At 38.2% G+C, this 23342-nt stretch overlaps 2 protein-coding genes across 5 annotated transcripts; both read left to right on the top strand.

Annotated features, from left to right (window-relative positions):
* Positions 1-249: 249 nt before the first annotated feature.
* Positions 250-5646, top strand: LOC122657516 (endoglucanase 24-like). The gene is made up of 6 exons (XM_043852238.1): positions 250-588; positions 1199-1482; positions 1933-2370; positions 3606-3753; positions 4676-4842; positions 5189-5646. Exons 1-6 carry the CDS (start codon positions 381-383, stop codon positions 5516-5518), a joined length of 1575 nt encoding a protein of 524 aa, XP_043708173.1. The 5' UTR covers positions 250-380; the 3' UTR covers positions 5519-5646.
* Positions 5647-7120: 1474 nt separating this feature from the next.
* LOC122660257 (E3 SUMO-protein ligase RanBP2) lies at positions 7121-22735 on the top strand. 4 transcript variants are annotated; one of them, XM_043855478.1, is made up of 7 exons: positions 7121-7430; positions 11076-11476; positions 11589-11667; positions 14629-14726; positions 14817-14992; positions 18874-18957; positions 22385-22735. In XM_043855478.1, the coding sequence occupies exons 1-7, from the start codon at positions 7265-7267 to the stop codon at positions 22431-22433; spliced, it is 1053 nt and encodes a 350-aa protein (XP_043711413.1). In that variant the 5' UTR covers positions 7121-7264; the 3' UTR covers positions 22434-22735. The 4 variants fall into 4 exon arrangements, with proteins under 4 accessions (XP_043711413.1, XP_043711415.1, XP_043711414.1 ...); XM_043855480.1 differs by having other exon boundaries at positions 7122-7430; positions 14635-14726; XM_043855479.1 differs by having other exon boundaries at positions 7122-7430; positions 18877-18957.
* Positions 22736-23342: the final 607 nt, after the last annotated feature.

The following is a 23342-nucleotide window of genomic DNA, read 5'->3' as shown; positions in this document are numbered from 1 at the left end:
TGTCGGTGCTGCCTTTGTTGTTCGAAGCATTTACAGAATCTCTGTTTCGATTGTGGAGAATCGGCCAGTTCAGCTCTCGCCTCCTCATGTTTAAGCTTATGCGATCGATCAGAAGTCCCAGAAGATCTTTGGTTAGCTGTATTTATCTCTTCTGGTGATCACGAATATCTCCATTTGGTTTTGACAGGAATGTTGGTGTTTGGAAACCTAAAAAGTAGAAGCTGTCAACATTTGGCTACGGGAACTCCATTTATGTGAAGATCATGCACAATGCGCTTCGTTGTAGAGTGCCATAAACCCTAGAGATTCATTTAACATTTAGTTGTCGAGACGCCAAATTTTTTTAGAAGCAGCACCTTTTGTTTTGCTGCAGAGATCGAATGGGTTCGAAGTCGAAGGGATGCTTCGGGTGGTTCATTCTGTTTGTGATTGTGGCTGTTATTGCCGGAGCTGTAGCTCTCATTTTAGTAAAGAAATCTCATCATTCAAAGGGACATGTTTCTCCCGTTGCAGGGCCTCCCGGCGCCATTGGCAAGAAATACGCAGACGCCCTTAAAATCTCTCTGCAATTTTTCGATGTACAGAAATGTACTTTGTTTACCCTGCTTATCAAACTTTTTTCTTCTTCGAAATTATTATAACTTTTAACTACAGCGTTCCATAAGTTCAGATCTCTTTTATTGTTTAATTGCTGAAAACGTTTTCTTGTTGATAAGAAGCATTTATTACCTTTGTTTGAAGATAGAGGTTCTTTAGTTGTTTGTGGCTGCTGTTATCTTCTGAAAAGGAGAACTAATTGATCGGCACATTGCATTTGATCATTGAGTCTGTGTTAATTGTTAAATGGTGTTCCAATGGTTTCACCCAAATGTGTCATTCGTTTTAGTAGCCAAATACATTATATTAAGCCAAGTTTCAAGCTTTTATAGCGTAAGTACCTAATCATTCGTTGTACTGTGTTAGCATTATGGTGACGTCGGTACTGAACAGGCCCTGAATGAAGGTTTATTTAGAACATTGTTGCTCTAGATTTTGCTTTAAAGTGAAAAATTCCTCTTTTGAATTTAGTATTGTGACAATTGGTTTGTATGTTTGTTAAGTAATAGTTTGTTCTAAGTTTTATTTTTATTTGTACTCCTTTCTTAGTGGCTGTCTTCTTTGCCTTGAGTTTTTGAAGATGTCAGTTCATTCTTTGCAGCTGGTAAGTTGGTTGATAACAAGATATCTTGGAGAGGGGATTCGGCTTTAGATGATGGACAAGAAGAGGATCTAGATCTGTCAAAAGGAATGTATGATGCTGGTGATCACATAAAGTTTGGTTTTCCTATGGCTTTCACAGCAACTGTGTTGTCATGGGCCATACTTGAATATGGAGATCAGATGAGTGCAGTCAAGCAGCTGGAACCTGCTCAAGAGTCACTCAAATGGATAACTGATTACCTGATCAATGCCCATCCTTCTGCGAATGTGCTCTATATTCAGGTTTTTAAGATACTCTTTTAACTCTGCGGTTCCTGTTTACAATTTCTGCGTTCTAGCATCGGTTACATTAATAGTTCTGTAACTTGTGTTATGCCTTCAGGAAATGAAACAAGATTTGGTACCATTTGAACTGCCTACTACTGAGAGTAGGAGTGAGCTGTTGCCTCTTGTGGCAGTGAAATTAAAGAGCTGTAGAACCATTGAAGCAACATTGTATCTTGTTTAATCTTGTTCTTTTCTCTCTGTATAAAAATGGATGTGCATTCTAGCTGGGCTTGTACTTAGGCCAGGATACCAAGATCCATCTGTGCAGATTGGGAGTCCCCACTGATAATCTACCTGTAGTTTCTAAGGGCTAATCAAGTAAAAAGTTAAAAGAGGGTGGAGAAAAAAGAGAAAGAAAAAGAAATAGCTATGCTAAATGCCTAAATTTGTCTATTATTTTGGCAGGTGGGTGATCCTGAAGCAGACCATAAGTGTTGGGAGCGACCTGAAACCATGTCTGAGAAAAGGCCTCTTACACAGGTGAATAAATCTTCTCCAGGGACAGAAGTTGCAGCAGAAACTGCAGCTGCTATGGCAGCAGCTTCTCTGGTGTTCAAGACTGCCGATTCCACGTACTCGGGATCGCTTCTTAAGCATGCCAAACAACTATTCACTTTTGCAGATACTCACAAAGGTTCTTATAGTGTCAGCATCCCTGAAGTTCAGACATACTATAACTCTACAGGATATGAAGATGAGCTCTTGTGGGCTGCTAGCTGGCTCTATCATGCCACTGGAGACGACTCATACCTCAAATATGTCACTGTACAACATGGAAAAGCCTTTGCGAATTGGGGAAATCCAACATGGTTTAGCTGGGATGACAAGCTTGCAGGAACTCAGGTATATCCCTTTTAGAGAGGTGAAACTTCCTGCTTTTGTTTCAATTACTTTAGGCTCCATCTGGTTGCAAATAAAGGAAAATGAAGGGAAGTCAAATTACTTAAAAAAAATAAAACAGAAACTTTGTACATGATTGTTTAACTAATTAATTATGTTACCAGAAATGGAATCAAACTTTTCAGGTGGGTTCTTTATTTTCCTATTCAAATTCAAGGAATTTGGTTCTAAAGTGAAGTAAAATTTAATTCTGGATTAAGCTTTAAGTTAGTTACACAATCATTGTTGGTCATGATTAGAAAAGTTTCCATTGATTTTTGTTTCAATCTCCTTTTTATTTACCTTAACATCCAACAGAAGAGAGCCTTGCGGTTTAGATGTATGTTGATTTTTTATTAGAGTGGTGCCACGAATAAATCATATATTGTACCTCTTTATTTTTTCACTGTTTTTTTTTTTTTTAAATGTAATTGATAATGAAGGAGTTACATAATTATCCAGTCAATATTTTACTATATCTTGCACTATCACTGTTTTCAGTGCTTTGTTATATGTTATATATTGTTCTGTAAATGCAGCAGCAAATACAAGCACTTGTCATATGCTCCTGAAATCAGAGATTCTAGCCATTAGAAAGAGCATCGTATGCTAGCCTAGTAAACATCCACACCCCCTCCACCAAAAAAGAAAAGAAAAGAAAAAAAAACCATAAGCAAGAAAAATACATTTTAAACATTTGCTATTCATTAAAAAAAAAAGCATTCTAAACATTCAAACCATTTATTGATTTTATTCTATTTAGGGACTTAAGAGAATGTTGGAATCTTTAATGCAGTCACATAATCCAAGCCCATAAATTTTCCTCTGCCATTATGGGAGGCATGAAATAGATCCCATTCTTGGAATTGCTATATAGATTATCTTTGGAAGTTTGATCAAACCTTGGACATTTCAATATTCCAGTCAAGTTAAACTAGGTGCTATTTGTGGTTTTGTCATAAATTTGAAATTGCAAGTGTAGTATTGAAAAATCTAAAATTTCATAATAGATTAGTAACATTAAATTCTGAAAACCTAGTCAAACTTTTACAAAATTGCTTAATCCGCAGCACTGCTGTTAGCGATATTATGTTGGCATGTGCTTTGTTGCTGTTCCTGTTATCTTTCCTCTGCAAAAGCATGTCAGTTGATACGCGACTCCACTTCTAACGTTTGCAAATAATCAAATCTTGGAGCAGGTTCTGTTGTCCAGGTTACACTTATTTGGTGCAAAAGAGGCCTCAGATGCAGAGAACGATGGCCTCCAGATGTACAGGAAAACAGCTGAGGCTGTTATGTGTGGTCTCCTGCCAGATTCCCCATCAGCCACAACCAGCAGAACAGATGGTAATATTCAATTCCATGCTTACCATTGGCATCCTTTTAGAGGGACCCACCAAACTTCATGTATGAAATTCCCATACGTGTGGATGATGTGTGTGGCAGTTGGCATATGGACTAGTGGGAGATTCTCTCATCCTGATCCAACTGGTTGTTCATTGTAATGGCCTTCAAGTTTTGATATGATCAGAAATCACCATAGAGATGCAAATAACTTCTTTCAGAAATCTTGGCCGTCGATTTACACCTTTACATCATGGTTGAAGAGAAAGAGAGGGTAATTTAATACAACTTCTCTTTGCCTATTGGATGGCTTCGTCTCAGGTTAGGAGAAGGATAGACCAAAAACTGAAACTGTTAGCAACATGTTTTCCCTTGTCTTCTATTCATTAAACTCATCCTCAGCCATGAAGCTTTCTGCTCAAGGATAGAGATATCCCCCAGTTATTGTGAATTTCAGGCTATGAATATCAAAGAGGAGTCTTACCAATTCAATAGTTTTTAAGTGGAGAATGTGTATAGCATGGGATGTAGGAAAACATTGTCGTCAATTTCCTAGTAGAATATGTCCTGAAATCAGTTTCACGCTGTTGTAGATAAAGTAAAAGAGTTCTGCCAATGCCATTTGTGAATGGACATTCCTCCAGGGTTTGGAACATGATTTAAGTCCTGCTCAGTCCTTCCTGTTTAACTTTATTTGGTCCATTGTACACTTCATTCACTTTTCTTAACCACCTGAAAAATGTAAACTAGTTTGGTAAAGATAAAAGTTGTAATTTAATGCATCTATATGATTTCCAAAACTTCTTAAGTGACCTCTCCTCAGGTTTGAAATTCGGACATCCATTAGTTCCTTCTTGACATCATTAATCCAAATATCCAATGTCATAGAAACTCCAAATTTCAGAATGATATTATTTTTATGCAGGTGGTCTGATATGGGTCAGTGAGTGGAATGCTCTTCAGCAGCCTGTTGCATCTGCATTCCTAGCTGTTCTTTACAGTGATTACATGCGTGCATCGTCAACTGAAAGTCTTGATTGTGATGGGCAGTCGTTCACTCCAGAAGACCTCCGCACATTTGCCACTTCCCAGGTACACTGTTTCATCACTATAATACATGTGCTCAACATTCAGGGGCTACAGAACCTGCCAGTTGACATATACCACCAGGATAATGCCTTCGCAGTTATATTTCTCTTAAGTTATTTTTAATTGTCATGAGGAAAGTCTATATGATGGATCTTGTTGATCATCCTATCAGCAAGCTTAATTTTGATTTCCATTACCGTGATCCAGGAAACCTGTAATGGCAGGTTCAGCCCCATTTCTGAGTGCAGCAGGAAGATTGGCTTTGTCCAACCCATTTCTGGTGCTTGTATGATATCAGGAAATCTCTACTGACATTCTGACTATGTCTGTTCTTTTCTATCTCCCACAGGCTGGTTATGTGTTGGGGGACAATCCAATGGAAATGAGCTTTCTTGTTGGGTATGGGAGTAAGTATCCACAATATGTACATCACAGGGGAGCTTCAATTCCAGAAGATGCAGATACTGGCTGCAAAGGTTTCAAATGGCTTTCCTCAACTAAACCTAATCCCAATGTTGCCATTGGAGCACTTGTGGGTGGACCCTTCCTTAATGAGACCTATATTGATTCCCGTAACAACTCCATGCAAGGGGAACCAACTACTTACAACTGTGCTGTTATGGTCGGGCTCCTCTCAGGATTGGTCACCACCGCCTCTGTGGTCTCATCTTTCACATAAATCAGACCAACTAATTGTGACCACTATTTGTTGTGTTATATGTGATTTTGTATATTTTTGGATGGTGCCTCATACAATGGCTTTTTATGTACAATAGATCTCATGTATTTTAAGATTTCATTATAAATATAAATAATAAAAATAGAGCATGTTAATTATATCAAAACTTGGGGCACCAACAATTATAGTTTTTCGTGTGTAGAGGCATTATTGCCGACGTAATAACTTCTATATGAAATGCTAAGATGAATAAAAAAGAACAGTTCAAACAGCATCCACTAATACAATTGAAGCATGGCAACAATTACTGTTTTATTCCTATGGGAAGAAAAAGACTTCCACGTCGCGTGGCCTTGCATCAGGGTGGGGGCCAATTGGAGCATGTGCGCAAGCATCCAATAGGGGTGGGCTCCCCGAGGGCATAGGGTGCTCATTTCACACTCATGTGTTTGAGTGCAGGGGCCATGCAACTTGGTAGTGATCCTCCGTTGTAAATTCAAAATTTTTTTTTGGGTTAAATACACATACCCCCTTAAAATGTACCCAATATTCCTCATGCACCCCTAAGGTTCTGACAATTCCACACACACCTCTTGAAAATTCCACGCACACCCCCTACCTTTCAACCTAAAGCCATTTAAGTCCACGTCGTTAATTTCAGGCGTTAGACGTTAAATTTTTTTATTGACCAAACTACCCTTTCTTCTAACCACTCCTCTAATTTGAAAAAACCTCTTTGCCCAACCCTCATCTTCCCCAATTGGTTTAACCTGCAACTCATCTTCCCCAAACCTACAAATCCACTCCAATCCATTAATGCTGTTATCAAGCTTTCCACAACCAAAATCTCTGACCCGCCCCAGAGTTTTGGTCTAATTGAAGATGACCTGGAACTCAAGGCCCTAGAAATTTTGATAACGTACAAGCGGCTATATATCTACTCGAAACTATGGGAGTAGAAGCAAAGAAAATGTAGGTAGTCGGAGCCAACTTAAATGGCTTTAGGTTGACAAGTAAGGGGTGTAACCTTAAGGGGTTAGTGCAGTTGACTTGGAGGGGACATAAGACTTCGCCTCAGGAAGCGAGGTCTCGTGATCAAACCTTCGCCATTACATAATTTCTTGGGGCCACCAGCCTGAGGCTCACTAGGGCCCAGCAACTCCCCAAAAAAAGTAGGGAGTGGGGGAATTGTCAGAAGTCAGAATCTTAGAGGTGCGAATTATGGGTATATTTTAGGGGTATGTGTATTTAACCTTTCTTTTTTCATGAAAAAAGAAGACTGGGCCTTGAATAATCCGTCTTTTCGGTATGGCCCATCTCAGACCCACTTTAATTTTGAACCCAAATTTATGGCATTAATCCGGCCCATCTGACAATCTGCCTTTCCAAAATTCCATGTGCTCCAAGCAAGTTCCAAATGTTTCTGTACCACTGCGATTCTGTGAATCTGCGATCGATCTATGAATATATATATTCGAGTACCTCGTTAGACATTTCTTTACTAGTACACAACACACTATCTTCGTCGGAGCTTTCTTCTCGCTGGTCGTTACGGTAACGGGTGTTCTTTAATCTCTCTGTGTCTGTGTGTTCGTCCTCAGTCTTTACCTTCTTCATGGTTTAGGTTCGTGAAAGACCGAGTTTCTGTAATCAGTTTCTCTATTGTAAGCATTTACCTGTCTCCTTGTAAATCGATTGGTTTTCCGGAAAGATTAATAGAAGAGGATAACAATTAGATAAGAAAGAATGGGGGAAGGGAGAGAAGGTGACTGGGAGTGTAGCGGATGCCGGAATAGAAACTACGCATTCAGATCCTTCTGCAATAGATGTAAACAACCTCGGCTTCTAGTCGACACAAAAACCCCCGCCGATTCCAAATGGCTCCCTCGTATCGGAGATTGGATCTGCACCGGTGAGATATTTCTTCCCTTTTTTTTTTTTTCCTGGATTCTCTTTGGTTCTAGCTTTGTTGTGATTTACGCCGATGGATATTGATGGCTCCAGTAATTATTCACAATCACACAATCAATCCTTAATGTTATATTTCATTGAGATATTATATATTTTTAATGGTGTTAGTTATAATATGTCGCACTTCATGGAACAAAAGTTCAGAACTTCATTCTTCGTAGTATTAGCCACCAATTTATTGGAAGATCTTGGAAGTCATCCAACTAAGGGAAAAAATTGGCTACCAATACACCTACCCTAGAACTATTGAAACCGTGTTAGGGTCAGTCTCTTTCCAATTGAGGGTCATTATTGATATCAGTTTAGAATTAGGTCCATAGGGTTGTTTTGTTTTTCAATAAGTAAAATCTCTAGTATGAGCTTCACCAAATTTTAGCGGACACCAGGAATTGTGGATCTTTGTTACCAGTGGGGAAGGATTCTGAAATTGAGAGCATGGAGCTTTGCATGCTTATTTCTAGTGCTACATATGGAGATTGTAACTGTTTTGCATCAATTAAGGGTCTTTCCTTATTCTCTTGATGAACTTACTTGGATTCCAACATCCCCCGTCTTGCAAAAACAAAAGAAGCATAAACACTCGAAGAATATGCAGGTTCATGCTAGGCTGTGTACACATAAGGTCTGGTTTTTTTATTTGTTCATACAGAAGCCTTTCATGAGGAGGGAAAGTATCAGGGAAGAATGTGAGAAATTAGTGCTGGTGAAAGTCATGTAGTGCATTGTATCTATTCTTTTAAAGAGACTTTGAGGTAAATTCAATGCATACGAGGCAGATTGTTGGGGCTTCTCATGAAAAAATGGTGGAGTTATGAATAATGGTAGGCATAGTGGCTGAGAGTGGTCTTTGTTTGCAACGTTTTAAAAGGGATATACTGATAACTACTGGAAACTCCATAAATATTATGGGTTTGTTACTTACAGAGGATAGAAATTGTGGTATGTATCAAGGAAATCTGATATTAGAGGAAGATCTTCTAGATTTTTGTTTCACAAGCTACTCTTTCTTTTACTAATATTTAATTCATGTTTAATTATGACAAGAATACTCCTTATATATGACACTTTTTAATTAATAATATAAAGAAAATGATGTTCCATCCTCCCTAACAACAGGGGGTTGAAGTAGCTTGGCATGGAGCAGTTTTTGATGTCTCAAGGATGTCTAGAATGAGTGCTGGGGATATGCATCAAACAGGATGGAAGTAGATGGATACTATTTTATTATGGATGTACCACAGGAGACTGGCTACTAATTTGAAGCTGGTTTTATGTTAGGCATGAAAAATCAATGCCTTCAGCAAAAACAAATCTCCCTCATAATGTATGTGCTTACTGATGGATCTGCAGATTCACATAATTTTCACTTATATAGAGTATTTGTAATAATTGTATGAACTTCCTACCTTATTCCCCTTACCATGGGTCTTAAAGTTTTGAAACTTTAGTACTATACCATCCATTATTGAAAACTTGAAATGATAAGCATATCACAATCAAATCAAGAAATTTTCTTCTTGTTCTCCCTCCTAAAAGAAAAGAATTATTAATCTAATGCATATAGCTGGGTAATGTAGTCCTAGAATAGGAGATAATCCTACTAGGAGCCAGGCAAAATAAGGTTCTGGTTAAGCCTGCTGTTTGGGGCTGATTAGGGTAAACTTAGGGTTTAGGATGGGGATTTGGGAATGGGTTTTATATGGTTTTAGTCTACAGGTCTAGAGGGTCATTATAAGATAAAAAGAATTGGATCTGGATCAGTTTTAAATTCCTGCAGAATTAGGGTTAGGGTTTCGGGTTTTAGAATTAGGAAAAAACAACCAAAACTAGGGTTTTTAATGGGATCTAAGGGCTGGGCTTGGGATTGAGTTTACTAAATAGGGAGGGGAAGGTTCGATCCAAATAGGGAAGGGTTTTGATGGTTAGAATTGCTGACTCTGGAAATTTAGGGTTTTGGGGGTTTAATGGAGTTGGGGGATTTTAGGGTTTAATGGAGTTGGGGGATTTTAGGGTTTGGACAGATTAGAATGGGCTGCAGGTCTGGTCGAGTGGAGGGATTGGTATGGGGAGGCTGTGATCTGATTTTGGTGTGAAACAGATGTAGGATAATGGCTGGGTAAGACTTAGATGATCTAGGGTTTTAGAAATTCAAATAGAAAAACAAGAGGGATCGAATGGGGGGAAAAGAAGAATGGAAACAGATATTTAAATGTAGACTTACAGCAGATATCCATGGCAGCAAATCTAACATTGAAGGATAGAACCATCTTCACAAAGAGAACCTCCCAGCCATCACGGCGTAAGGAGTCACAGGAAATCCACCCGTCCTTCGTCTTTGATAGATCCACAAGGCAACACTCCAAGGAGCAGCAGCAGTAGCACTCGGCCAGCAGCAGAAAGTCTTTTTTTTTTATTCAAATCTCAATGTGGGGGAGCCTCCCACGATCCACTTTATTTATAATATAGGCCTAAGGCCAAATCCTAATACATTCTAACCTCCTCCTCACTTAATTCGTGGAAGGGATCTAATCACATTCAAATTACTAATTTAAATTAATAAAATGTCCTAACTACCCCTACTAACTTAAAATAAAAGAATCTAACTTAAAACAATTAATTTAAAAGAAGATTCCATATTAGCCAATAGGATATAAGAACCTATTAACCAATAGGAACACTTCACTTAAATTAGACCCATTGAACCAATTGGATGCAACCAATTCTAAACCGGTTCAATCTAAAAAACAGAAAAATAACTAAGTATGGAAAATATAAATCCTAACCTACGGCTCCCTATTCAAACCCTAAGTTCAGGGTTTCTTCTTCTTCTTCTTTCTTCTTGGAGCTGCATCACTGGGTTTTATATAGTTATTAAATCTGGTTTACTGAGGAATCCTGCTTAAAATTAAAAAAATTAGAATGCATTCGATGTGCACCTGACCATCTGTCTCCTATCCCAGTTATGGAGATGTCCCAGCATGCTTGGGGGTTTGTCATTTTTTTCTTTCTAATGAGGGTGTTCAGACCTTTAACCCGACTAGTTCCCCGGGCATTTGCATACGCCCCTACACATGTGCACCGGTTCAGCACCAGATCCTATCTGAACCATAGAAGTCGTGGGGCTGGTGGCTGGCCCCAAGGGGGTAAGGGGAGTCGAACTCAGGATGCATGTCGATTTAGGCATACTCTCTTGCATTGGGGGTGTGTCACTTAACGCTGTAGTTTAAGATAATTCTTTTCTATAAATTGCATGAATTGGATTTAATGTTAAGATCTAAGTGAAAACTAAAGGCCGTGATCTACTCCATTTTAAGAATGGCTTAATTTCTTACATCTGTGGTTTCTTACTGATACAAAGTGTGGCAATATCTAGTCATTAACTTGTCTATATATTTTACATATTTGACATTTATTTTATGTCAAGCTGAGATTAGAAACTTGCTATCAATTGGGTTGAGTGGTGTGTGTGTTTTGTGTGTGTGGCTTGTGGTTTGGGATGTGGACTGGTTGGTGTGCGTATACTTGGCTTCCTTGTCCTCTCGCTGGATGCACCGTTGGTTGGGTTTGTGTGGCAATGGATCTCTAGGTTGCAGCAACAACAATTATGCGTCAAGAGAAAAGTGCAAAAAGTGCGGGCAACCAAAGGAGGTAGCAGCAATGCCAGCAATTGCAATGCCTGGAGCTTCTCTCCCAACTTATGCAAATTATTTTGCCAGGGCACAAGGAGGAGTGGGACCGCAGCTGAATATGGGGACAACAGGCAATTCTGCTCTCCAACAGTCTCTTCCATTGAACCCTAATTGGTTGCTTGGCGTGGCTGACAAGTATGGTGCTCAGTCAACTCCTGTTTGGCCTTTAGGTGGAAGTAATAATGTTGGGTTTCCATATGCAAATAATACAAATCAGCTTCTTGTGGTTCCGAAAGGATGGCGCAATGGTGATTGGATATGCTGCTGTGGCTTTCACAACTATTCTTCTCGTGCACAGGTAATCTTGAATTTAGACATCCTCCATCCAGCTTATAGTCTCATATTATGTTAACTTCTCAGAGATTTTTCTTTATGGACATTATATAATTGACCCTTACTGTGTGGTGCAGTGTAAAAAATGCAATGCTCCTATACCATCTAACACCCCCTCTACTGTGTTGAACACAGCAGTTAGCAATTTATTCCCAAGTAAGTATATCTGCTCGGTACATCTTATTCTTTTTTTGGGGGGATGGGGATGGGGGAGAGAGATTCTCATGAGATAAAAAAAATTCATATTGGGAGTTTGCTTGTATTCCAGATCCATGTCTACGGAAATAAATAGTTTTCTTGTATAAAGTTTTGTCACTTTATTGTGTTACCCGTCCTCTTGACGTAAGAAAAGACTCTTTAGTTTGAGCTGAAGACGACAACAACAGCAACAAACTCAGCTTTATCCTAACTTAATGGGGTTGGCTACATGGATCCAAACAAAACAAAGTAGGGAAAACTGAGATCTAAACAAAAAAAAAAGGGGAATGAGATGAGCAATGAAAAATGAAAAATGTCAAATGAAAGATGAAAGATGAAAAATAAAAATAAAAGAAAAATGAAAGACGAATGATTAAAGTAAGAGGAAAGTGGCACAGCCCAGCAAATCAGGAAAATCTCAGCTAAATGGGGTCTGCTACATGGATCCTTGACCTTCAATATGATCCTTCCGAGGTCATACTTGGTGCAAGGCCTAGACTATGCATGTCCTTCCTCACAACTTCTCCTATGGTCATTTTAGGCCTGCCACTTGCTCCTTTAGCTCCCTCAATCGGGATCATATCACTCTTTCTTACTGGGGCATCCCTAAGCCTCCGTTGAACATGACCATACCACCTCAAGTGACTCTCCTGGAGCTTGTCATTGATCGGGGTAACTCCCAGGTCAGGTCTAATACGCTCATTTTTTATTTTATCTTTCCTAGTTTTTCCGCACATCCATCTTAACATCCCCATTTCTGCTACACATAGCTTGTCAATATGACACTTCTTAACTGCCCAACATTCTGCCTCATACATCATAGCCGGTCGTACAACAGTCCTATAGAATTTTCCTTTAAGTTTTAAGGAAGATGTCGGTCACACAACACTCCATACACACCTCTCCACTTCATCCATCCCACTTTAATTCTCTATGAAACATCCCCCTCTGTGTCATCCTCTTAATTTATGATTGACCCTAGATATTGAAAATAGTCACTTTGTGATATCTCTCTTTCCCCAATTCACACCATGTTAGTATCCATTATAGTATGACTAAAATTACACATCATATACTCCGTCTTCGTTTTACTAATCTTAAGGCCTCTTGTTTCCAAAGTTGATCTCCAAAGCTCTAATTTAGGGTTAATCCATGCTTTTGTCTTATCCACCAAAATGATATCATCGGCAAAGAGCATACACCACGGGACATCGTCTTGAATACTCTTGGTTAGGTCGTCCAAGATAAGCGCAAATAGTTATGGGCTTAAGGCTGATCCTTGATGTAACCCAATCGTAATTGGGAATTCCTTGCCTCGACCTCCCACAGATCTCACAATAGTCACCACACCGTCATACATATCTTTAATTACATCCACATATTTACTCGACACCCCTCTCTTCGCTAGAACATGCCAGATTAAATCTTTAGGGACTCAGTCATAGGCTTTTTCCAGGTCAATAAAGGCCATATGGAGATTCTTCATGCTATCTCTATATCTTTCCATGAGCCACATCAATAAGTAGATAGCTTCTGTCGTGGATCTACCTGTCATAAAACCAAATTGGTTTACCGAGATATGAGTCTCTCCTCAAAACGGGCTTCAATAACTTTCTCCCAAAGTTTCATAGTGTGACTCATTAGCTTTATGCTTCTATAGTTATTGCAGCTTTGGATATCACCTTTGTTTTTGTAGATTGGGACTAATGCTTCTCCTCCATTCATCTGGCATCTTGCTTGTGTTCATAATCCTGTTAAACAGACTGGTTAAACAATATACCCCACTACTTCCTAGGGTTTTCCACACTTCTATTGGAATATCATCTGGGCCCGGTATCTTGCCTGCTTTCATCTTTCTTAAGGCTTCTTTTACTTATACCATACTAAACTATTGTACATATCTATGGCGTGTGATGTCTTATTGAATAATGTAATTGTCCGAGTCATTTCTACTGGACCATACTTTGCTCCTTTCTTTTTTCAATGAAAGTGTTCAGAATGGAAAGATCATAAACTACCGCAAAGTCTAAGATTGAGATCCCCTCGTCGTTCCTCTCTCCAACCCCGAAACCACCATGTACACCTTCATATCCTGTACAATCACTCCCAACATGTTCGTTTTGATCACCTCCATTAATAATCGATTCATTCTGGCCAAAACCCTGCATCAAATCATCCATGTGTTCCCAAAATGGACGCTTACTACTTTCATCCAATCCCACTTGGGGTTCAAAATTATGTACATGTGTTTGGTGTGTTTACTCGAGTTTTCTTATGTTATTGGGGGATATTAACAAACATTCTTTCGGTAATTTCATTCTTGTTGTCTTTTTTAGTTGGGGATACTCATACATCATTTTCTATTGTATCAAGAGTCCATTGTCCTTTACCACTTGGGATTCTTTCTTTTACTTTGCATTTTCATTTCCATGAAGATATCCATATTTATTTGGTTGATTAGGTCCAGTAGCGAGGTCATGTTCTAAATATTGAGAGCTTGCAGTAGTTCTACCAAGTCAATTAAATAAGTGAATTTATTTGGATGTATGGAAGCCATTTTTACTATGAATCCTTGTGCTGTTGAATTAGTCTCACCATGGATGTGCTTTGGCATTCTGTGGGTTTCAATTTTTTTCCTTAATATCTGCATTTTTTTTTTAACACGGCAGCTGGGTAAATACAGGTAAATTCGCAGAAATTTTCTGGTTTCATTATGTCAATGTTGGCAAAACCATTTACATCCTGGTACTTTTTTTTAATGTAAACATCCTGGTACCTGATGTAAAAGTATCTTGGTGTCATTACTACTACGGTCATAGGATAGGTGTATGATGATCATATAGCTCCGTAATAATTCCACTAATGTAAAATAAACTGGTGTAAATGGGCAGTGAACCTAATGATTTGCTGTTTTGTCAGATGAAGGTCATGGGACAAAGCGGTTGGCATCAGAGGAATTTATAAACGAATGGGATAACAAGAGGTTGAATGCTGGAGATATAAACAATAGCGCTCTGGTATGACTCTTCAAGAAACCCATTACTGTTATTCTAACCCTTTGGGAGTTTGATTTTCCCTTGTACCTTATTTTTTCTTGAAAATACAAGGCAAATGGACAACAGCAGTCATGCCAGGGATTTGAGCAGATGACTGGATCCAGTAATGACCAAGCACCCGGAACATATGCCCCTTATCCTAGTGGAATTTCTTCAACAGCCACATCTTTACCAGTCCAACTGCAACTACCACAGTTGGCAACAATGCCTACCCTTCTAGGGAAAGGGTAATAATTGTGCCAACTTCTTTAGAATTTCCTCCAATTTTACATTATTTGTGCAAAGTTTTCCTGATGACTGCTCTAAATGTTCTTGATGAGTATCATCCGAGTGGTAGTGCTAAAATAATTTTATCTTTCTTTCATATATTCATGTCTCAGCATGAAGAGGTTCCTCGGTTTCTTTTTTTTTTTATTGTTTTGATTTACAATTGATATGTTTGTTCTTAGTGAAGACAACAAGTCATGAAATTTCAGTTTAATAGATGAACCAAATTATTCTTTTTGTGGCAAGTGATTCAAGAATTAAAGAAATGAGTAGACTATTAATATGTCATGCCACTCAAGATGATAAAAAACTTATGTGATGCTCCCTTGAAGCATCCTTCTAGAAGGTAGCACTACCACATTTCTCTCTAACACCCAGACCCCCATATATTGCTAGATGTAGTGCAACTTAACATCCTTACCAAGTCACTACCCTTTCCCTAATAGAGTCAAATGCCTGGGATGGGTGGGACCTTTACACCCAAACCCCCGTAATATTAATAGCTCCGTGGTGCATATGTCTCTTGTTACCAAATTGTTAACTTTTCTTTTTTCTTTTGATAAATAACAAATTTTATTAAAAGAAAATAGGACACAGCAACAAAGCAAGGAACAATTCCTCAAAACCTGAAACCAAATATGACAAAGAATAAGAAGACTAAAAAGAGAAAACATACATAACAAGGGAATATCTACCCCCAGGCTTAACAACACCCTGTCTAGCAAGATCCAGCTAAGGAATTTGCTGATCTTGGTCTTTAATGGAAAGAAACGAATGTCAAAGACAGCATACTACATATCTGGTGAACAATGTGAGAAAATATCCAAGGACGAACACCCCCTTATATCAATTGAGGTTCACTTTTAATGGCAACCTCTACCAAGTTGACCTTCTTGATGTAGATAAAAAGTTCTACTCCAAGCAGTAGTTTGGCAAGAAGGGAGGGAGCAGGCCTGCAGTTCCTCAATTGAACCTGTTCTGGTTCAACTGAACTAGGTGTCTAGGTCAGTTGGGTCAGGCCAGACCAACCAAGCCTGGGTGTTTTTTGATTCAACCAAAACCACTTCTTATTAATCCAGTCCAAGTCTTAGTCAAAGAGGGTAAAAATTAATTAATGTATATGTGTAGAATTTGAGAAGCATTATGTAGTTAGTTACAACTATTATTTAAAGTCTTAGATTATATTATTTCAGTCAATAAGTCAGTTCATTGATGGTTGTGCAAGTCTTTGAAAATGTGCAATTCATTAAAAAGTTAAGGTGAAAATCCCGATGAGTATAGAACCTTCCCAGCCACTCTATAGAAGGGCTGCCTGTAAGCATTTTGAACAAGTTAAAAAGTTGAATGAAATTTCTGGTTTTATGCCAATAGCTGTGAGATGGCAATGTATCCCAGTGAGATGATGGGTTGCTTGGTGAGATGCCATGGACAAAGAAACCTAGTTGTTTCGGTTTCGTAGGCTACCAAGACGAGTTAAGGGTCGAATAGGTTTTGAAGGATTTCGCATTGCTTTGATACTGTTTCGGCAATATTTTGGTAATTTCACAAGTTCCGATCTGAACACCTATATAAATTCACTGATCCCAATCAAAAGTTGAGGAAACCTGGCTCGAAACCAGGACATGCACTTATTTATGCCAAATATCATTTACTTAAATGTTGTTACTTAAGATATTATTCATAAATAAGCAAATATCTCCTATTTGAATCCAATAAAAATATTTTAAAAATAAAATTCTAAAAGGACAAAAAGTCAACCCCCAGTTCAAGAATTAAAACTGAATTTTCGGCAGAAGGTGCAATTTTCCACTTTTAAATGTTGAGTTTTTTCTCAAATCTAAAAATTCCATAAATTCTATAAATCATAATATGATAAAACATAGCTAAAAACCAAAAGAGCAGTAAAATATTCTTTTGTTTTGAATTTTGATGTCTAAAAATTTATTTCCATTCAGAGCGATTTTAAACAGCATTCGTGCTTTCCAACAAAGCTTTCAAACAAATCTAAGATTGCTTAGATTTGATTTATATTGAAAGAGTTATGTTTTGGTCAGACATTATTTGATGCTATGTCCAAGAACAATGTACACTATCAAACTTGGGTCAAAACCACAAGTATTATTTGGAGTGTTTTGTATGTGACACTAATGCATGGATTGGGTTCCAAATGTCAAAAATAGGCAGCACAACAAGAATCAAGGCAAAAAAAAACTTTTGGGCCTCAAAACCAAGGTTTTGAATTAGCCTGGAGAAATACCAGGTTTCGACAGAGATAGGGTCAAAACCTAGGAAATCTCAGTTTCTGGCTGGTCAAAACCAGTGTCGGCACTGAGTTCTTGAACCTTGTGAGATGCTAACCTAGGGCTTGATAAGAATCCTCGGTCATATCCCTCTTATCTCTTTCTTACTTCTTCTTTTGTTATTAAAATTGCTCAATTTTGGTTGTGTTCTTACCTCCTTGCGATATTGTCTATTGAGGATTCTGATTCTATTGCAAGTATTGAACCAGGATCCCATTAATTTGTATCAGAGCCATAGTTGTCAAGGCGTCCAGGTTCCTTGGTCGACTTGGGCGCCTTCTTATGTCTAACAAGATAAAGACATAAGGAAAAACAAATTTTATAAATGTCCAATTATCTCTATGCCTAACAGCCCTAACTGTATCACAACCCTAAGTATTTAAGCGGATCTGATATTAGGATCAAATGGGCAGAGGCCAGAATGGAGCACAGACCTGGCTTGCTCCTTGTTATGCCTTTATCTTTGACCTAAGAACTAAGAAGAATCTCAACCCATTTATCTCTTAGCTCCACCTAAGTTTTTCTAACTGTTTCCGTTATCTTTGACCTGACAACTAAGGAATAATGTCAACTCACTTATCTATCTCTACTTAAATTTGTGACAACTATTATGATTTCAGCTACCTTATATTTTGGCAACAGTGCAAAAATTAGAAACAAGAAAAATGAGAAAATAAATTACAAAAAAGCCAAAGGTTTCCTTGTATCAGTAAGGCTTTGGATGGAGTGAGAGAGAGAGATAGGGTCAAATAAGTACACTTATCTATCTTAGGGTCAAATTTCAGCCCAAAGCAAGTAAGGGGAAGTACCTCAAAAGTGTGTACAAAAAAGTAGTAGACAATTACAGCAATGCTATTAGATTCCATTACCGTGAAATGTCAATATTATAATCAAATGAAAAGTTAAACAACTCCTTGCCACTTGCTGTGCCTATTTCAGGCTGAATTATGACCAGTGAGACAGGTGTAAGGTATCTATCACATGGACCCACCTGAACCTGTCAAAGTGCTAGATTACAAAATCAAATGTCATCATATGTAATGCTATTTAGTTTTTCATTTTTTAATAAACAATGAATTCTTATCAGGTTGATTGCAGTTTGAGATGGTCAATTAATTGGATACATAGAGTAATCCAAAATTGGTTGAAATTTCTCATGCTTGCTAGAGCTTGACTTGCAAGTCTATCTGTAAAATAAAAAAGGGGCGCTGTTCTCTGTGCCGCAGAACAGCCTGCACCCAGGCACATGGGGATGGGCGCAATGACCACCCTGCCCCCCTGCACAGGCTGCCCATGTGCCTGGGCGCAGGCTACCCTGCGGCACAGAGAACATTCTCCCAATAAAAAAATAAAAAAAGAGAGACTTGAAAGTCTGGTTAGCATCACAAGGTACTGAATGTGAATATTGAACAGTCTGCCTTAATTTGTTCCAGTTTTACGTATTCTAGTTTTTTAATTGTAGGAGAATTAGCTGTGAATTTTAGACACCAAAATTTAGTAGGGGAAAGTTGTTACTTATCTCTTGTTTCTTGTGTGCTTAGCAGTGCAAAACAATGGCGTGATGGAGATTGGATGTGCACGAACTGCAATAATCATAATTATGCATCTCGATCTCACTGCAATAGGTTTGTCTCGATATCTTATGTTTGTTTAAATATATGATGAAATCACTTAGTTAATGGTGACAAGTACCTGCGTGGGCTGTCCAGCAAGCTTCGACGGCCTCTCTATCCTGACTGAAAATTAGTAGGCTACCTGGAAAAGGTTCACATATTGGGCATGCTGACTGACCTGGTCATGTAGCCCATGAAAAAGCAGTTCACCATGTGGTGAAATAAAGCCTTCTTTTCTGGCTTCTTTGGCCATAGTAGTCAATAAATTGAAAGTTGAATTAGCAAGGGAGTTGTAACACCGCCCACAATCCCCCCCAAAAAAAAAAAAAAAAAAAAAAAAAGATTAACCAAGGGATAGTGTCAGTGTGTTTAAATAGTCCAACATAGGTTGTATACCAAGTTTTATGACCAAACTAAGTCAAAAACCCACCAAACCCATCAAATGGGTTAAAAAAAAAATACACCAACTCGCCGAGATCCCGGCCCAACTCAGTTTTTTGGCTGGGCGAAACTAGTACTGAAACCAAGTTCTCGACCCATGTTTAGATGTAAAACCAGTACCAATAACAGGATTGATTACAGAGTCAAAATTTCCAGATTCAAGAGAAAACACAGAACAAAATCAACAGACCAGATCAGCAGGAAACTCTGGTCTAAGGCCCCGTTTTATGAGTGTAGTTATTTAGGATGGCCCTGTTTGTAGCAAGTAAGACAGATTGGCCAGCATCCACTCCTTGGCTCTTGAATGTGTGTAATCAGGATGCCTTGCGGTTCACTTGCTCTCCTTTGCAATAATATTTCTCTCAACCAAAAAAAAAAAAAGAGAAACCGGAACCAAAGAAGAGGAAAGGAGAAGAGAGAGATGAGAGAAACCGAGAGGTGGAAGAAGAATGGCTGTGAGATAGAAGATAAAACCCAACTATCGTCCCAGTCCTGTTTATTTATAATAACTGAAGATTACATAGTCAGACTGAAGCTCTAAAGCTTAAACATAATAAGTAACTAGATACTGGTTACAATAGGAAAGAAATCAAGACTACATAGACTACATCCAATCTTTTATTCCCATATTCCCACGGTATGGAGGTCCATGGACCCCCAACCGAGATACACACAATCTAACACTCCCCCTCAAGCTGGAGTATATTATCTCCCATACCCAGCTTGGAACAACCATCAAGCAACGCAGGTCGAAACAGCAATGCAGTTAGACGTTGGATTAAATAGGGATATATGTAAATTTGTTAATTTTATCTGTCTTTTATCTTTTTTTGAAGTCGTTAATAGCACATAGAGTGGGAGTCCGAAGTAGAGTTATAGCCTATTTGGGTTTACATATGATTTAGGGGTTAGGTTGAACTCTATCTTTGGTTTAGCTTCAGATTGGAAAGGGATGTTTTAAGTCTTTAAATACTCTTCTTGTAATCATCATAAGATTCAGAATGGATGATTGAATAAACATTGATTGGGTTTACCTCTTACGGCTGTGGGCTGCGTACGTCTTCTTCTCCCTCATTTCCTTCGAATCTGAGCTCTTCTTTATTCTCTTGTTATTCTTCTTCTTTTTTCTTCTAATTTCCCTCTGTTCTTCTTTCTTCATTCTTCTAATTTAGTGCTGGGCAGAAGATACTCTGTTTTCCAACCCATTTGCTCTCATCAATTTATTACTGTAACTCTTTCATTGTTGCTTAGATTCCTTTCCAACTTGGGGATATAAGTTTCTGGTTTCATGATGTGTTCATTAATTATCATAAATCTGGTAAGAATCTGACTCTTGCTCTGTTTCTTGGTTTTCCCCTGCAATTTTTTATAGCACCATTCCAGCCCCATTAAAATAAAATTTTCTAGACTGGTTTTGCTAAGCAGGGCTAAGCGACTCCACCCGTAAAATTTCAGACCAGTTGAGCCCATATGAGAGAGTTCCACTACTTGAACTCAATTTGGTTTCCGTAGGCTCCTGTATTGTCGAGAACTAGAAGAAGGCACTGTTCATTCAAAGTATAGAATTGCCCCTACTTTCTAAAGTTGCTTTTATTATATCCCTCTTTTAAGTTATCTTCCAGAATTTATCCTCCGTCTAATAACCTTATCCCAGCTGAGATCTAATTCTGTCTTATCTTCCAAATGACTCTTCCACTGTTCACATTATTTACAGATTTGGCATCTCATTTGAATTGGGTTTTGAGCTTCTATTTAATTACAAATTTGCCATCGCTTCTTGTGGTTGATTTATAATTATTGGAGTGAGTCCATAAGCAATCCAAAACGGGTTTCAGAACCCCAGATTCGCATCACAATGCCTTTAGAAATATATCACCAAGTTGATTGTTGGAGTTGACAAAAGGAGTCGAAATTATCCTTTGCATAACTGCATTCTGCACAAAGTGACAATCAACTTCAACATGCTTGGTCCTCTCATGAAAAATTGGATTTCTAGCAATATATTGCAGCTTGATTATCACAATGCATCTTCATTGGTTTAGGAACTATGAAACCCAATTCTTGTAGTAGCGACTTCAACCACATCAACTCCATTGTAGTATGAGCCATAGCTCTATACTCGGCCTTTGCACTTGACCTAGTCACAATAGTCTGCTTCTTACTCCAACGAACAAGATTACCTCCAACAAATGTACAATATCCAGTGGTCTATCGACGATCATTGGTAGCTCCAACCCAGTCATAATGTTAAGATAAAAAGTTAAGATTCCTTTTGTAGTAGGAATATTCAGATTTCACTTTGACACGTATCCTGAACAGTCTTGGCCCTCTTAGGACTATTGAAGTGGTTACTGGATCAAGGCTCCAAATAGTGTAAAAAGGTGACAGTACTGAGAAAGGGAAGATAACACTAGCAGAATTAAGTGTCCGAAGAAACCAAGCAATGATCCACATGCTCAAGTAAAATAAATTTCTATTGACTTTCCTACACTAAACGTTGTTGCATTCACATTTATTGAAGTCCAATAGTTTATGTATGGCTTTTATTGGCTTTTATTGAAGGACATTCTCCGTTCTCTGTTTTCCTTTTCTTTTTTCGGGAAGGTATGTGCTTACATGCTAAAAGAATAACTTCCTACAATAGTTTTTGTTTCACTAAAATTTTTGAGGACTCAATGCATCTCTCTGTCTGTACTAGATTGAGTGCACTTCAAAATGTGGCAATTCCTTGCCAGAGGTAAAACATAAATCCAACCATGAAACTTTTGAATGCTCCAAGTTTTTAAACTATTTTTATGATCGTACCAGCACCAAAGTAGGAATGGGAGGGTTGATAATTTGAAGCATGTAAATAGACATGCCTGTTTGAGATCAATTTTGTTTGCTTGAATGCATTTTGAGCTTTGTGTCCTTTTTACTGTTCTTTAAAGTGCTTTTTTGGGTCCGCTGGTTTTCCATCAATCCTTGTGCTCTAATAGTTTTAAACCTTCTCTTTCAGATGTTTGACTCAAAGAGACACACTCAACCAGCCTGTTAGCGTTCCATAGTTTCTAGTTCTCTTGAGGAGTTGGATGGTTGTAGGCTTAACTCCTGGGTTTGGGTTTTTTTTATTTGAATGATTTAGGCTTGTAGAACATACTGCTTTTGCTTGAAGGCCTATATTGGTTTTCCGTAATTTTAATGTTCTTGTAGTTATGAGCTTTTCTCTAGGGGTTTCTAGATTGTTTTCGTGGTGACCATTATCTTTTCAGTGTTAAAAAATGTATTAGTAATTTTGTGATGTAAGAGTGGCTCGATCACATGATTATTGCTTTGATTGAAAATTATGTTTTGAGTGTTTGATGTAGTAGATTTTGTCTAGCATATACTCTCTTTGATTAGAGTTTGACTTAAAATCTACGTAAAATCTACCTTTCCTTATATATATATGAATGGGATTATGGGAAGAGATGCATATTCGCACATAAGCTACTATGCCAAAAAAATGGGTGGGTGGGTGGGGGGGGAGAGAGGTCTTACTTTTCTATGGAAAATTCCTGTTGTAACACTCCAAACACTAGCGCCAAACCAGAGCAAACGATAACATTCTTTCATAATATTCTCCCTTTAAATCCAAAGTGACCATTAGGCCAAGATACAAAAACTCAGTTTCTGTTCCAATGGTTGAGATTGGGACACATCAAAGATTCTCAAGAGATGGTACCATAAACTACATAGAGGAAGAACATATAACCATGAGATGCAAAACGCATTCAGTTGAGGAGTTACATAGAACACACTTGCTAAAGCTATTCTTTTCATTGTAAATTTGCCATATCTAAGGATCTTCTCAAGAAAAACTATCCATGCAAATGCTGTGTCTCTAGGTGGGACTCGTTTCCCCCGTAGCTTGCTGATGATCCAATAGTGAAGCCTTATCTAAATAGATCATCATTTTCAGGGTAGAACCCTATCAA

The sequence above is a fragment of the Telopea speciosissima genome, chromosome 4, assembly GCF_018873765.1.
Source record: "Telopea speciosissima isolate NSW1024214 ecotype Mountain lineage chromosome 4, Tspe_v1, whole genome shotgun sequence".
NCBI classification, from domain to species: domain Eukaryota; kingdom Viridiplantae; phylum Streptophyta; class Magnoliopsida; order Proteales; family Proteaceae; genus Telopea; species Telopea speciosissima.
Note: the sequence above shows the minus strand (reverse complement) of the source record. Positions and strands in the feature narration are given on the sequence as shown.